Source organism: Carcharhinus amblyrhynchos, chromosome 17 (assembly GCF_965287045.1).
Source record: "Carcharhinus amblyrhynchos chromosome 17, sCarAmb.v2.hapA, whole genome shotgun sequence".
In the NCBI taxonomy this organism is placed as follows: domain Eukaryota; kingdom Metazoa; phylum Chordata; class Chondrichthyes; order Carcharhiniformes; family Carcharhinidae; genus Carcharhinus; species Carcharhinus amblyrhynchos.
The window spans coordinates 26525496-26543231 of NC_137340.1; the positions used below are offsets into that span (position 1 = coordinate 26525496).

At 42.1% G+C, this 17736-nt stretch overlaps 1 protein-coding gene across 4 annotated transcripts in view; it reads left to right on the forward strand.

Moving 5' to 3' along the window:
• The window catches only part of adam12b (ADAM metallopeptidase domain 12b), a 337966-nt gene that overhangs the window by 183116 nt on the left and 137114 nt on the right, over positions 1–17736 (forward strand). For all 4 annotated transcript variants that reach the window (XM_080205642.1, XM_080205643.1, XM_080205644.1 and 1 more), the window contains one exon: positions 14491–14569. In XM_080205642.1, the coding sequence (XP_080061768.1) occupies positions 14491–14569 (79 nt within the window). The remainder of the gene's footprint in view (positions 1–14490; positions 14570–17736) is intronic.

The window sequence follows — 17736 nt, forward strand, 5'->3', positions numbered from 1 at the left end:
AATTGACAGGCCAATCAGGGAGTCTTTATCTTGTACTTAACTGGGAGTGTCAGTTCATCTGACCCTCCCTAGAGGTAGACTGCTAACTGCTAACTCTGTGTACTGCTGTTAAGAGTTTGTAAATAAAGGGATTTTAGTAAAGGAACTTCTGCCTCCAAAGACGTATTACAAGGGTGAATTATACCATCCTGCTCGCCATGGGAATCGGAGCGGGCGAGGGGGTAGACCATGGAAATGCCCATTGACTTTGGGCGGGATTTTCCAGTTTCAGGGCGAGCAAGGCCAGAAAATCCCACCCGTGGTATCCAGTATCATTGAGGAAGAAGGAATATTCCTCAATGACAAGCCTTCTGTGTTATATCCCAGAAAGCCAGTTAATGGGGAATAGAATTGGAGCCCATTTTTGCACACTGTTGTGTTTATTTATAGCGTTTCACATTATAAGCATACACTTCCTAATCTCAACCACCGCAGTTGAAATCTGGGTCTATTTATAGGAATTTAAGTGAATAATCAATAAATGCTCACTATCTGCATACAAGTAAACACAATTAATATGCAATTAACATTACGTGACTTCTCAAATTGCACTTTCCTTCATCCTTGCTAACGTATGCAAGCTGTTGACATTGTTACCATGGGTTCTTGCTTTCCACAGAGCTTCTTATCTGGCCTGCCAGACAGTTCCCCACCTCTGTCAAGGAGCGTGAAAGAATCATGTTGAACCAATCCTTTCTGCAGCCTCTGCCCCATTTCTCTGTCATGCTGCAGACCCAGAGGCACTGTAACTGCAGCCCCCATACCTGTTGCAGCTTTTCTTTGGGCAGGTCACCAAATCGTCTGCCTTCCCTGTGAGGATGCAGCAAGACCCCCTTCCAAACCCAGGAACTCAACACAACACCTGCAAAAACCATGCTTACAGAGACTATGAAATAGTAAAATTTAGGGTATCTCACCTTGCCTGCAATTTCAGCACTTGAACCTTTAAATAATGTTCGTGGTGGGTGCCTCTTGCAGCTTTGGGAAAATTCCAGCCCTTATATCTACCTTTCAAGAGCTTTTAAGTCATTTTGTGAATTTCACACTTTGGGCTATGGCCCTTGCAACATCCAAAATGGAGTCAGTTTGAAGTCAGGGCTGAGTTCGAATGGCCTTTATCTAATTCTTTATCATCAGGGTAAAGATTGCATCAGCTGGAAATGGGGGTAGGAATTCCACATCTCAGATCTAGCCTGCCATTTTTAATGGTCTGTAATCTTCCTAATTCCATGAAAATCTGGCTCACGTTTGCAAGTTGATCAAGGCTGGGAAATAAATATTCCAGGATAGATCTCATTTCAAAAAGACAGGCAGAGTAAAAAAGGAGGAGAAGCAGACTTGACAATGAAGGATGGCATGAGGATGTTGCATGCAATGAACTTGGCTACGAAAGTCACAGAGTAGAATCAATAAGTGGGTATTAGGAATAAGAAGGGTCATAAATGCTGGCAGGAACTGATGACTGACTCTTAACAGTAGCTGTACCATTGGACAGAGCATTATTCATGAAATGATTGGGGTACTTTAATCTTCTTATAGATTAGACCAATCAAAATGGCAAAGATGCCAGGAAGATGAGTTTGTGGAATGTTTTGTTGACAGTTCCCTGGAAACTGTTGTGAAACCAACTCATAAGAACATAAGAAATAGGAGCAGGAGTAGGCCATCTAGCCCCTCGAGCCTGCCCCGCCATTCAATAAGATCATGGCTAATCTGTCGTGGCTCAGTTCCACATTCCCACCCTCTCCCCATAACCCTTAATCCCCTTGCCTATCAAAAACCTATCAACCTGCGTCTTAAAGCTATTTCGCGAGGCAGCCTCCACCACTTCAATGGGCAGAGAATTCCAGAGATTCACCACCCTTTGAGTGAAGAAGCTCCTCCTCAACTCCGTTCTAAACCGCCCCCCCTTTATCTTGAGGCTGTGCCCTCTAGTCCTACTGTCCTTTCTGAGCGGGAAGAGCCTCTCCACCTCTATCCTATCCATCCCATTCATCATCTTATATGTCTCAATGAGATCTCCCCTCATTCTTCTAAACTCTAACGAGTACAAGCCTAGTTTATTCAGCCTCTCCTCATAGTTCAACCCCCTCAACTCCGGTATCAGCCTAGTAAACCTCCTCTGCACTCCCTCCAAGGCCAAAATATCCTTGCGTAAGTGCGGCGACCAAAACTGCACACAGTACTCCAGCTGCGGCCTCACCAGTGCCCTATACAGCTGCAGCAAGACCTCCCTACTTTTATATTCAATCCCCCTCGCTATGAAGGCCAGCATACCATTCGCCTTCCTGACCACCTGCTGCACCTGTAGGCTGGGTTTTTGCGACTCATGCACAAGGACCCCGAGGTCCCTCTGCACCATCGCATGCTGCAGTTTTTCGCCATGTAAGTAATAGTCCTTCCTACCATTATTCCTACCAAAGTGGACAACCTCACATTTGCCAACATTAAATTCCATTTGCCATTTCCTGGCCCATTCGCCCAGCCTATCCAAATCCTTCTGCAGACTCTCCACACCCTCCGCACAATTTGCCGTTCCACCAATCTTGGTGTCATCAGCAAATTTCGACACCATACACTCGGTTCCCTCCTCCAGATCATCTATACAAATGGTAAATAGCTGAGGCCCCAGCACCGACCCCTGGGGCACTCCACTAGTCACCAACCGCCAATCTGAATAGCACCCATTGACCCCCACTCTCTGCCTCCTATTTGACAGCCAATCCTCTATCCACGCTAACACCCTACCCCCACCTCCACGCCCCCGACCTTCTGTAATAACCTCTTGTGAGGCACCTTGTCAAACGCCTTCTGAAAATCAAGAAACACCACATTCACCGGCTCTCCTCTATCCACCTCCCTAGACACATCCTCATAGAACTCCAATAAATTCGTCAGACACGACTTCCCCTTAACGAAACCGTACTGCGTCTGCTCTATCAAACAATTCTCCTCAAGATGCCTCGCTATTTTCTCCTTGATCACGGATTCTAACATTTTACCTACAACAGACGTTAAACTAACCGGCCTATAATTCCCTGCCTTTTGCCTGCCACCCTTCTTAAACAACGGCGTAACATTAGCCGTTTTCCAATCTTCCAGCACTTCCCCGGAATCCAGCGGCGTTTGGAAAATAATCACCAAGGCATCCACTATCACCTCCGCCATTTCTTTCAGAACCCTTGGATGCATTCAGGAGAAAGCTATCTTAGATCTAGTATTGTGCAGTGAGGCCGGGTTAATTTGGAATGTTGTGGTAAAAGATCCATTGGGAAATAGTGATCATAATATGGTTGAAGCCCAAAGTTGTGTAGGTTGGGTGGATTAGCCATGCTTAGTTGTCAGGGGCATTAGCAGGGTAAATACATGGGGTAATAATGATAAGGTGGGATTGTTGTCTCTGCAGGCTCAAAGGGCCGAATGGTCTCCTTCTGCACTGTAGGATCCTATGATTCTATGATCTGTTGCTATGCAGGCTCCCTCTGGTTGTTTCTACAGTCAGATCTTTGGAACAGATTATGTGTCTTTCTGGAAACTTGTCCAAAGCTTCCATTTGATGTGATAACAGTACTGTAAGTGAGACATGATTGCTTGAATCCCAGTCAAAATATGAATTTCAGTTGACTTGATCAGATTGTCTGGAGTGAGAGAAGGTGGTGAATGATGCGGTATTTCTAGTTATCCTGTACATTGCTGTTGGTAGGGAGGTGACCAAAATGAGCAACAGTAATAGCATCCATAGAGATTTCCGCATGCTGTCCACACCTTCACAACTAGAAATATATGCGAATGTGAAGGAGTGAGCAATCTGCCGTGATGACAGAGGGAAAATGATGGCAGAATAATACTCCTTTACATGATAATGCTTCAGAATATGTATTTAATCAGTTAAATATGTTAAAATGGATTGAGCAAGTTACAAGAAGTGATCTGAATTTATTAAAACCCAGCTGAGGAAGGCTGGAAGCATTGAATTGAAACTTTTTGGCAGAATGTCCACACATCACATCAGGAATGAGATTCAATTCATTGTATGTATTAATTATAACCTGAACTAATACTGTGATGCTTGTAACAGTTGTTGGAAAAGACGCTGAGACCAAAAATCCAGGGGTCATGAATCCAGCGGTCCTGCCAAAAATGTGCCCACCAATTGTCTTCAACATATGTCAGCCCAGCTGAGGCTATAGTCAAAACTGATAAAGGAATTTACTGTTCAAGACGTGACAAAGAACTGAGTTCCATCACATATCCCACATGCATCATAAATACTGAAGCTTTTTAAGATGATGAGTTATGGGCTAACTTTAACTTCTGCAACTTTAAACAGTTCAAATGCAATGGACTCATGTCCCCAGTTCATAAATGAAACAAAAGTAAATAGAATCCCTGCAGTGAAGAAGGAGGCCATTCAGCCCATCGAGTCTGCACTGACCACAATCCCATCCAGGCCCGATCCCTAGAACCCCATACGTTTACCCTAGCTAGTCCCCCTGATACAAAGGGACAATTTAGCATTGTCTAACCTAATTAGATGTGCCTAACCTGCACATCTTTGGACTGCGGGCGGAAACCGGAGCACCCGGAGGAAACCCACAGTGACACAGGGAGAACGTGTAAACTCCACACAGACAGTGACCCAAGCGGAGAATCAAACCCCGATTCCTGGCACTGTGAGGCAGCAGTGCTAACCACTGTGCCACCGTTGCCATCCCTATCTCATTGAATGTAAAATATTTTCTTATGTTGAAACATTGATAAGACACTAGATATTATCAGAAAAGGTAATGAAGTATTCACTCCAAGAACTCAGCAGAAGTCCACTGGCCGTGAAAAAAAAAGTGCTTGCAAACTTCATACCTCCAGCTCATTTCTATAATTGCAGCATGCAGCCAACACTAATTGTGCTGTAGAGTGTTAGCATGCCTGAGGAGGGTCATAAAATCATGAGAGACATGAATTAGCTTGTATTACCTAAAGCTGGTTTACACCTCTTAAAGGAAAGTGGAGCAGAATGCCCAAGCTGGTGACTGCGACCAATGGTGGGGCATTCAGCAAGGCATCCAAGCAGTTGTAGATTCGAGCCACCAAGAAGCTACCCACGATGGCACGGTGGTTAGCACTGCTGCCTCACAGTGCCAGGTACACGGGTTCAATTCGGCCTCGGGTTGCTGTCTGTGTGGAGTTTGCACATTCTCTCCAGCCTGAGTAGTTTCCTCTGGTGCTCCAGTTTCTTCCCACACTCCAAAGGTGTGTGGGTGCAGTTGGTTAGACATGGTAAATTGCCCTTAGTGTAATTAACCTCAGAGTAAATACACCTTAGTGTATTTATCGCAGGGTAAATATGTGGGGTTATGGAGATAGAGCCTGGGTGGAATTGTGATCGGTGCAGACTCGATGGACCAAACGGCCTACTTCTGCACTGTGGGTATTCTATAGATTCTAAGAAGTGCAAGAAAGCTCACAAACAGAGCTACTCCACCTACATGTACTGGGTGTTGCCCCAAGTCCACCCTTCCTTCTGGATCTCATCTGAGGCCGTAAGCATCATGAACTCCCTTGTGGTCAACACCTTCCAGCACATTGCCTCTGAGACCTCACACTTCGTTCACTGCAACAAATATCTCAGCCCAGGAGATCAAGAGTGTCATTTGTCTCATGCTGCTGGGGAACTGGCCAAACATGCTGTCTCCTAGGACACAAAAGCCATCACCAAGTACAGCAACTCATTTAGGTTCAACATCCTGAAACACTTAACAAAATACACTGGAACAGGGGCTGGAAGTCATTCAAAGAGTGAGTTTGACCTGGAAAAGCCCAAGGAATGGCACAACGTGGAAATGAGCAGGCTCCAAGATACAGGAGGTGGACAGGAAGGCCAGGCCCTCCAGCAAAGGCAATGGGAGCAGATAGGTGTGCAGAAGAATGCCTGCTATGTTATCCTGAGGACTTAATGTGGTGTAACAGAAGGCTAATGACTTCCAATGATGGCCAAATTCAGTGAATGCATCTTACAATGCCATATCATTACAACCCAACAATTCGACTCACCATCGCCCCAGTACTACTAATAGTCTCTAGCAACTATGATTCATAATTCACATTCGCATGATCACCTTACCCTCACACACTTGCACGCTTAGACAGCTGCCATTTTTTCTCTGGATACCAGAGTTGCAGCCTCTCATAACAGTTCCGAGTTTATCCCCAGCAGATTACTAAGGTTGATGAGGTGCTGGCCTGGGGCAATGATCGTGGCTCACTGGAGAATGAACCTTTGTCTTGTCTCAGAGTAACAGCATTCCTCCTCCCAACCTTGCCACTCTGCCAGCAGCCTTGGTTTTCCCTATCAGCTAGTTAAGCCAGGTTGCTGCTGCCATGTAGAGTTGGATCATCCCATTACCTGTCATGCTATTAGTTCTACTAGTGAACAAGTTTTCCTGAATGTACAAGTCACAGATAATGCAATTATGTTTCTGAATAACTTATTCAATACAAAGACAGGATACTATGGATGCTGAAAATCAAAGATATAGACAGAAAACACTGAAAATATTCAGCAGATCAGTCAGCATCTTGGGGAAGAGAGACAGTTATTGACAGCTGTGTTTCTTTCCCCACAATTGCTTGGTCTGCAGGGTATTAACAGCATTTTGTCTTTGTATTGTTCATTTAATAGCCTCAATGAATGAAAAATGAAGGGCACCCACTTTCAGTGTTTAAAAATATTATAGTTGTGCAAATGGTATTTGGTAGGTCTGGAAGACTAGCCTAAGATTCTGTCCGAAGCTTCACTTTAATATTAAAGATGATCAAATTATATTTAATAGAGATTGTTCACAATTGTTTTATTTTATTTCAAGCAACGCATTGTGCACTCTTCTTGCCCATATGAGATGGGAAATGATGGCACCCATATTCTATGTTTTGATGACATTAGAAATGCAAGGATTCTAATAATTGTATTTTCATTGTATCAATCCTATTGACTGTAACACTATATTCTGTACCCCATCCTTTTAATTTCTCCTATGTACTTTATGAACGGTATGCTTTGTGTGTATAGCGTTCAAAAAACAATACTTTTCACTATACACCAATACATGTCACAATAATTATAGGGTTACAGTCATAACTACAGTATGGAGAAAGATCAGCTTAATATATGGTAGGTCCATTCAAAAGTCTGGCAGCAGGAAAGAAGCTGTTCCTGATTTGGTTGGTACGTGACCACAGACTCATGAATATTCTTCCTGATGGAAGAAGGTGGAAGAGAGTTGATTGCTGAACCTGTTTTTGTTAGCAAGGTTTTTGATATTATAATGAAACATCAAAACGCTCAGACCTCCAATGGCTCTCATACCTCCAATCTCCAATTCAGTGAGCTCCCAGTTCAAGCTTGAATCAAATATGTAATTAGAGAACTTCAGGTGATCCAGTGTAGTCATCTGTTCTTGGATGGTGCCACTGCAAAGCTTTTAGCTACTGACCCTACAACCATAGCACCATAGTTAGAAGGTTTGCCTATTAGTGCATTTAGTCTTTCTGTTGAGAGGTGGCAACCTAATACTTTGATGCTATGTTGGAGAGCGCCAGGGTATTATATGACCTATACTGATGTAACCAACTGATAATGTTTAGGGAACACTTCACAGATTTCGTATTATATTTCTTCTCTCTGTAATGAAATTGCATTGGACTATTACATTTTTTTGGTGTGTTTTCACTAATGAGACTTTGAGACTTTAAGAAGTACAGGAAAACTGAGTAGTTTACAGGAAAAGCCTGATCATGATTTTGGAGCGCTGGGGTGCATTACAAGATTGAAACTCAATCGAGAGATTCAGATAGCATCATAAACCACAAGGGATCATGCTTGAGAAGTTCCCCGCTCATCCGAACCAAGACAGTGTGTTATAACATCAGACACACTCCAAATCATTGTTCCTTTTTATAATAGCTTGATATCATGTTGTATTCCTTCAGTGTTTGGAGCTTTATTATTGGTGTTTGTATCATCTATTACTGGCACTAACCACTGCCGTTACGGCTGCTAGCTATTTTTGTGATGATCTGTGTCCTGAGTCAGGAAGTGGCAATGTTTCACAACATTATGACTGTCAACTTCTGTTATGATAGAGACAGATGAAGGAAGAGAGGATTTCCACTAAGCAATAATACAATGTTTTGGCAACAACAGTTCTGTAATTGTTCAAGATATTTTGGGAGGAGAGAGGAACCTATCAAGAAAAAGCTGATTAAGAGCACTATTATTAAAAATATATTACTCCCCAAAGTGGATTTTTCAGTGAGCAATGTGCTAACACAATGTGATTATTAATCTCTGAACATTTTAAAAACATTGGAGGCCTGGAGCTTTGCTAATATCCAGTTGGTTCATTGGCTGAAGGCCAGAGGGAAGCCCTGTTCCCTGTGATCAGATCAGTCCACTAATGAGGATGAGTTTGTGTACACTGGGACATGGTTTCCTCTGGCTCTCTGTTTTAAGTGCATCATAAACACAATAGCAAACATTATCTCTGACCTTTTAGAATTCATTTATAATTTTCCTGGAACAGCTTGCTTCTCTATTTATACTGTTCCTAGTGACAGCGACAAGACAGAAAGGTCCCGATTTGCTTGTTTATGTTTGGGTCATGGAACCTCTCTCCACAATGTTGAACCTAAACCAAGTGGGGTTAATCATTGGCAGTGGTTTGTAAAGATTTTAAGGCAGTGTTACATTCACTGGCTTTATTAGCCCTGTTATCAATTGCTTGAACTGATGCAAAATGGTCCCACGCATCAGACTCTTGCCATCGATTTACATAACAGCTGGACTCAGTAGATCTGTATAATACTGAGGTTGGAAGGCCTGTAAATTGTTTGTTGAAGAAACTGAACATTTGAAGTTAAGTTGTCACAGTCATGAGACTTGCATTCAGATTGCTACTTTGAATTTTTTTCTAACTTGTATAAGTTTATAACTATTTTCAATGAAATTTATAATTAATTATTCATTTAAAAAATTCTATTGCCATTTTCTATGTTTGTCTATTTACACTTGCGATACCAAAGATTTCTATCATGTTTCCTCGATCCCCCATTCTTTTATGGGATTTATGTTCCCATTTATCTTTCTTCAAAAACTAGCCTAGAATTCTCTCAGAATAACCTATGCTATTATTGTGACTTTAAAAAATTGCGTTGCAACAGCCAGCAGGCTCAGGAAAAAGTTACACGCAAGTTTCGAGCCTTTTTTTTATGTATCCATTGTAAAACCAGTGTAAGATGGATGGAAGCATCTGAACTGCTTGTAAATGTCTGTTTAACTGTTGCACACTCTTCCTACAACAATCTAGGAACAAACAAGTAAGAGAGGAAGAGTGAGTGACTCTTTCATTTCACTCTAAGATGATTTAATTGCACGTCACGGTAGTATTTTACTTTTAAGGAATTATGACCAGTGAAGTGGGTGGCACGGTTAGCGCTGTTGCCTCACAGTGCCAAGGACCCAGGTTCAATTCTGGCCTCAGGTCACTGTATGTGTGGAGTTTGCAAGTTCTCCCTGTGCCGACGTGAGTTTCCTCCAGGTGCTCCGGTTTCCTCCCACAGTCTGAAAATGTGCACGTTAGTTGATTGGCCATGCTAAATTGACTCTGGTATCAAGGGGATTAGCAGGGTAAGTGTGTAGGATTGCGGGAATAGGCCTGGGTGGGATTGTGGTCAGTGCAGATTCAATGGGCCGAATGGTCTCCAAGTACCCTCTGCACCCAAAAGGCACTAAGCGGAGAAGATGTATACACAACTTAATTCATTCAATGCTTATTGAAGACTGTTGAAGGCAAGATGAACAGAATGCTGAATGCAAGTCATACAGAATTATTATCTGTACTGCCCACCGTGGTTATCACTGGCATTAACTTACATCTCCCTGACCCCAGGACTGCAGAACAGTATTGGAAAGGTTTACTCATTGTCAGGGAAACAGGCAAGGCAAAGCACTGGTAATGGTTTTCTTTTCTCATTATTGGTACCAGCACAGTCATTGCACAACTAACAAATCTTTATGATATTGTGTTGCAAGGAATTAAAAAGCACAGAATGAACTGTTCTACTGAATTCACGCTTTCTGTTTTTTGTGCTCCATATGAACCTCCTCTCACCTTACTTCATTTCACCCTATTACCATTATCATTGAACAGAGTGACATGTTACCGAAGTTTTTCATCTTATACTCATCAGGAAAAATGCAGGAATGCCAAATTTCAAATGATTGCAACAATTTATACAACAGAAAAAAAGGGCAGTAATTTGTTGGCAAATCAAATCTGATAGGCTTAGGCATTACCAAGGAGAATGCAACAGGGGTATTGCAGGAGCCCCAAGAAATTCAAAAAGAGCGCAAGGCTTCAACATATTCGTTTTGTTTGCAGGAAATGGATTCCTACACATAAATGTGCTTCTAGCAAGCATAAATGAGTCATTTTATGAGCTTGACTGATTACCTTAAATTAGTTGTTAGTGTAGCTATTAGCATACTAGGGTGATTCAGCCAGTGCTGCTCAATCCTGGAAACGCTGCACAGTTTGTTTTGGATTTTGCAATGGGCTGTTTGAAAACGCTTTGTATTCTGCTTATTATAGACACTATGGCCAGAATTTTCCAGCCTTCGCAAGCCATTGGATTCTCAATTCACTATCTGGCCCTGCCAGCATGAAGGGCAGGACATCTTTTTGAACTGAATTTCAGTGCTGGGGCAATGCTGGGTCCATAAGCTGGACATCCCAGCGATTGGCTGATTGTTCCTTCAGTTGTTCATAATGGCTTGCTAACTAGATGGTATAAATTTGCAGTGATCGGTAAAAAAAAACCAGAGGCAATGTGGGGAAAAGCTTCCTTACGAGTGGTTAAAATTATAAATGCCCTGCCTAATGGGGCGGTGAATATAGATTCAAATATAGTCTTCTGAACAGATTTGGATAAATACTTAAAGGGAAAAGAATTGCAGAGCTGTTGGTAAAGGGCAGCAGAGTGTGACTAGCTGGATTTATACTTCAAAGAGCTGGTGTAGACCTGATGGGTCAAATGGGCTCCCTCTGTGTTCTAATTCTATGATTATGTAAAAAAAAATTTTCGAATGGCAGAAATCACTACATAAAGTTTTTCATTCTGATCAGATAATCCCAACAGATGCTTATGCCTCTGATGTCTTGATCTAAGTTGTGTAGAGTGCAAGAGTGGTGAAAATTCACTCAGAAATGGTTGGGTTTGTCTCTGACATTTGCAAATTAAGTCAGTGAAGACTCATCTGGTTGATTGCAGCAAGATTTAAAAAGCACAAGGTAGCTCACAGTGCCCATTTCAACAGGGGGAAATTGACTATAAACACTCAACAAACTTTCTCACAAAACTAATTTTCTGTCCTCTGCAACTCATGCCAAAAACTGCAAGGAAATTCATCCCCATTATTTCACACTTTTCAATATTGTATTATACGTGAGGCAGCAGTGGTTAGCACTGCTACCTCACAGCGCCAGGGACCTGGGTTTGATTCCCGGCTTGGGTCACTGTCTGTATGGAATTTGCATGTTCTCCCTGTATCTGAGTAGGTTTCCTCCAGCTGCTCCAATTTTCTCACATCCAAAAGATCTGCAGGTTAGGTTGATTGGCCATGCTAAATTGGCCCCTTTGTGTCAGTGGGACTAGCTAGGGTAAATGCATGGGGTTATGGGTGGACTGTGGTCGGTTCACACACAATGTGCCGAATGGCCTCCTTCTGCACTGTATGATTCTATGGCTCTGTTAACGGCAGGCCATCTATTCTTCTAACTGGTGTGTCCTCTTGCATTTTTCCTCGCTGTTTGAGTGAGTTCCTCCTTTGGTGTTGTAAGCAAATGTTCTTATGAAATTTATGCCCAAGTAAAATTATCAAATAATATTAAGGATGCATGATGAGCTCCAACAGTTTCTGGAGTAAAATATTTATGATCCTTCCCTAATATGAGCAAATCTCATTAGCCTGAACTCTTTGTTTTCTGGTCCACTGGTCAAATTTCTATTTATGTTGCTACATTTCTATGTGCCTGAATTTCTACATCAAACTTTTTGTGACCCACTTTAACGAGCACCTTCTGAAAATCTGTTTATATTGCATCAAATTTTGTCTCCTTTATCTGTGCACTCAGACTATACAGAAGCATCACAACACTAAACCAGAGTTTTACCATATTTTGAAAGATGTGCTAGGTCGCTGATGAGTTCTTCCAGACTAATTCATGTACCACTGTGCTCAGGAATGAATTGATTTGGATTTTGAATTGCATGAATGGTAAATGAATATAAATAGTTGTCTCCTGGTAATTAAAATTAAGCAGTTAAATGGTGTAATATTTAAAAAAAAAGGCTTTCTTGCAGAGGACATATAATTTCTTTAGAAAAACCTGGAAGGCTACCATCTGATCCCCTCACATGCATCAGGAAATGTCAACGAGCAGCTTCTTTTATTAAGATAATTAGAACCAATGTATGGGTGGAATTTGGGTGGAGGGGTGATGTGATGACAGGGGTGCAATTTATGTAGATATGTGTATTTTTTTTATTTTTAAGGGAAATATTTTAAAAATTCAGCTTCAGTCCACAGGTCATCAGTATTTCTGGAAGGACTACAACTCAGATAATGGGAGAGCAGGATGATTACTCATTTTAACCATGTAGTGTTTACTTAGGATAGCGCTAATGGACTTTTGCTTACACAAAAATATGTCCCCTGGAGTTTTAGATTAAGGGAATGGAATGTGGGTTTAGGTAGGCAGGGTCGTGTGATGATGAGGTTAATGGGAGGAGTTAGGTCTGGAGCAGATAAACAGCTTTTCAGTCCTGGCTAGGGATTGTTTGAAGACAGAGGTTTCTACAAGCTGCTGTGAAACTCATTCTCCCTCTGAAAGCTTCAAGACTGCCCATACTCATCCTAGCAAGTACATTCATGGTTGTTAACTGTATTTAAAGTGTCATTTAAGTCTGTAAGAGGAATGTTGCTTATTTGGAACTAGAACAGTGATAAATTAGAAATTAAAGTTGTTTCCTTTTATTTTTAAATATTATTCAACTGTCACTTGTTAAGCTGCTTCATTCATTAGAGTTATATTTAAACTGTGTTAATAAATAAAGTTTGTTTTACAACAAAAGATCCCTAAGCTGTCAGTGGAATTACTTCTGGAGTGAAGCATTCTATCTTTACATTTATGCCAAATAGAAAAAATGTTGGAGTCTACTCTGATGTCCCAATTTATCTTGGGGTTCTGGTCCAGTAGCCTAACAAAGATTGAGGGCTCTTGTGGGATTAAAAGGTATAATTTCTTGTTTGTCTTGGGATTATTGAAAGCAGGATGATTACTCATTTTAACCATGTAGTGTTTACTTAGGATAGAGCTAATGGACTTTTGCTTACACAAAAAAAATCCCCTGGAGTTTTAGATTAAGGGAATGGAATGTGGGTTTAGGTAGGCAGGGTCGTGTGATGATGAGGTTAATGGGAGGAGCTTTCTTTCAGTGTTGTTCTTGGTTAGTTTTAATGGGGAAAGTCCTGTGGAAAATGGCTCTTTCAGTGTCTAATGATTTCCTGGGAATGGAAGAGGTAACTCAGAGTGGTTTATAAGGGGTAATTAAACTAAATCCTTTGGCAGACTAGCTGAAGTTGGCTTTACCTGAAAGGGTGAGGGAGGCAATTTCAACAATGAGTCAGCACTAAAATTTACCAGAGGTGTAATCTGAATCATTGGAATTGGCTAAAACTAAATTACACATGGAACAGTTGCAACAAGAAAAAGAATTGAAACATTTGCAATGGGCTAGAGAACTGAGACAGCTTGAGTTGGAAGCAAAGGAAAGAGAGAATGTGGCAATGATAAATTAAAAAAGAGAGAGAAAGAAAGGCAATGGCAGAACAAAGGGAAAGATAGAGACAGCCTTTGCACTTTGGAAACCGGAACTGCAAAAAGAATATCAACTTAAAATGGTGGAGGCAAAGGCAGAAATTGAGGGAAGTGGTGAGGAGAGATTAACCCCCTCCTTTAGTCAAAGGCCTAGTGGGGATATGTTTAAATATATTCAAGCATTGCCAAAAGTTGAAGAAAAGAATATGAAAGCAGCTGGGCAATTAAAATGGCCACAAACCATGTGAGTATTGTTGGTTCAAACAAAGTTAGTAGGTAGGGCCAGTGAAGCATTTGCCTCACTATCAGAGGGGGTTTGTGGGGGTTATGATGAGGTGAGAAATTCCATTTTAAATGCATAAAGTGATTATTTCAGATTTACAGGAAGAGATTATTTAATCTTGAGTTACACCATGTGCATCTGATCCAGGTGTTTGTCAATAACAATGAGCTGTAATGAACTCGGCATTGTATGGAGTCATGCCTCTAACGGTTTCATGCTTTCTCTGTTCTGCAGTGTGCTTTTTGCTGAAAACTACACAGAGACACACTACCTGCTTGATGGCAGTGCCGTCACAAACACGCGGAATCATACGGTAAGTCATTGAAATCTCTTGTTTGCAAATAATAGAACCCCATTGCCGTGTCCAGTTGCTGACAGAGCCAGCACTATGTCAGTGCTGTCAATCACCAAGCTATCCATATTAATCAATGGAACTCACCAAAGCTCATTTGATGCTAATCAATTTCTCATCCTTGTTCATACCTTCATTTGTTAATAATGCCTAGACTGAGAGATTACTTGAAAAACAAAAGGTCAGATATGTGTATTGAAGGGTGCTTGATATTCAAACTTGCAGGCCAGTATGAGTTTCATTTGATCCTGTTTGAGCCACCAGCTCAATGAATTAATGAAAATGAAAAGTTCATTTCTCAGCAAGAAAAGGATGATTTGCCCATGCTTGACCCTGCCTGAACTGCACCTAATGACATTTGCAGAGCTGGAGTTGGTTGAGGCCATCCTTCTGTCTCAATGAAAAGATTTATAAGAGTGGGCCATGATGAACATTGATATGAATGTCTCTGATCTGGAAGTGCGGTTTATTTTCCTAAGTTTGTCTTGCTGTTAATAAATCATCTTTATTTTTGGTTTTGCTCTTAATATCCTCAGAAACCTGAATTTCTTTCATTCCAAATGCTGGCTGATGAATGAGTCAGGATTAGGCAGAGCATACACGAGTTGTAATTGCTGTTTGAGTCTCAAGTCTTTTTTGTTCTAAAGCGCTGTCAGTTTGATATATTAGTGCTTCATTTAAAATGTCCAATGTTGACGATACTGGGTAAGTGCACTGTGTGCTGCAGAACTACTACTGCCAAAAAGGGTGTGAGCACTGATCTATGTTGATTTTACTGACCTCAGCTGACTTCACTGTCCTCAAGTTCGGGAGAGGGAAGGAAAATGAAGCAGCATTCTCACTTCTGATCACATTTTGGGGGCTTTGCTGAAAGGTGCTGTTATGTGTATAGCTGGTGAGGATAGCTTTCCATTCAGATGTGATGATTTCCAAATGCCAGCTGACATTTAAGTCCAGATTTTCATTACGAGCCGTGCCATTTCGCGACGTTGCAATCCTGCCTCCTGCCTGGTAGTGCCAGCCCATGCTGTTTTCAAGGCACGGTGACAGGGACGGACTGGTTTTGGGGTTGCTGCCTCCGGAAGCATGTCTAAGATAGGAACAGAGGCGGGTGGATGCTGAGGTGGAGAGGTTAAAAGATCTGTTTTTGTTCTCTGGGACATCAACCTATTTTTTACGTGAGTGTTAGACATACTTACCCTCACGTCTCACCCCCCCACCCCCACCCATCCCTATGCTCAAAGCCCTCCATATTTGCCATAGTCAATCATCCAGAATCCACTAAAACCCAACTCACGAGGCCTAAAGTTACTGGGAAGTCTTTGAGAAGCTCATGAAATTGTCAAAGTAAGCAAACAGCTTTTCAAAAACTTTTTCAAGAAAACATAATCCTCTTATGAGCTCGTAAAATTGTCAATCAGAACAAAGCTTAATGCCCTCTTGACAGTTGTACCAAGAATGCCTGCTGGGCATAATCCATCAGTGGGGTTTGTGGCTCAGGCAAGCATTCATAATGAGAAACCATAGCACAACTGTGTCAACAAAGCCTCCAGAACTAAATACATTAAAACCTTTTATTGGATATAGTGGATTAGGTGGCCATCTCTTCTACTGTTTCAAAGGCTGACTGTTAGGCTAACTATTAATGCCATTTATCAGTGGCCAAATGGATTCCACTCCTTGACTGAGCAATTGAAAGGTCATACTTATGCACATCAATGGAACACCATGCTCCTTCAGTTTAATCTTTTAATTTACAATTTATCAACCCCTACCCCACAAGAGGGCTCCAGATATCATGGATGGAATTCTACAGGCACGCCTGCCCTGGAATCAGGGCAGGTGAAGCTCACAGAATGGAATTCTCCAGTGGCCTCCGGTGAGATTCGACGAGCCTCACCCAAGTGAGGTCATAAAATACCAGCCTATATCTTTGAAATGGAATGCTGATCATTGCAATGAGTGTGATAGTGTCACAGAGGTAAGGTTACATCAGGCACAATGCAATCAAAGCACGCAGAGGCACCCACACTGAGGGTTTATCATCAAAGAGTCTCCTACTTATAGTTAGTGGGAGGCAGTGCTGAGCATGGCTGGGATTGTCCAGAGACCTTATACATCACATTTGTCACATTCTTCATGAGGAGCTGGCAGAGCGTGGAGTTGGATTCTTCTTTCTGCCAGTGGCTTTGAAGGTGACAGCAGCACTCAATTTCTTTGCTTGTGGGTCTTTCCAGGGATCAGTCGAGAACCTGAGCAGACTTGCTGCAGGAGCTCAGAGTGCTGCACCGAGGATGGCCTCAATTTGCTGGTGTCTGCAAGAAATGGATGAGGTTTTAGTGAATGAGCTGAAGTTACTTCACATTTGACTCACTGTAATTGTTAGGATTTGATGCAGTGACGGAGCTGAGATCCTGAGTGGATTGTTGGAGGAGGCTAATCTCTGCATTGCCACAGCAGCTATCCCTGGCCCCACACCCCCAGAAAGGTTGGCTCCAACCTCCTCAAAGTTTGAGAGGGCATTGGTCTCTGCTACCTCTCCTCTGGCCTGGGCTTGCTCACATTTCTGTGTTAGCTTGCCCTGTATGAAGCCAAAAGAAAGGTATGTGATCAGAGGGATGGAGTAGTGGTTTGGTGAAAGACATGTCTTCTATGTGTGGCGGGCCACAGGATGGAGGCTGATGATATGGTGGTGATGTGAAAGTATTGATGAGAGAATAAGTGCTGATAAAAGGCTAAGGGGAAATCCCAGGCGGGAGGGGTGAGATTGCTGTGCTTCTTCAAGCCTTCTCTGGGATAGAGGACATGCCTCTGTGTTCAGCCTCCTCGAATCAAGGTCCTGAGTGCTCAGTGGTTGAATCAGGGTGCAGATTTCTTCTTGAAGCAGCTAGCCATACATACATAGAAACATACATGGAAACATACATAGATCTTAGGAATAGGAGTAAAAGTTAGAGAAGTACATTACCCGAAAGATCAAACCATTCATTATGACCATGGCTGATCAAGTAGCCTGATCCCGCCTTCCCAACATATCCTTTACCTCCAGGTTGCTGATGTTGTGTATGATCTGGTGAAGATAGGTGGGCTGGAGAGAGTGATATGAGTGTGTTGCGCTGGTGTTTAAA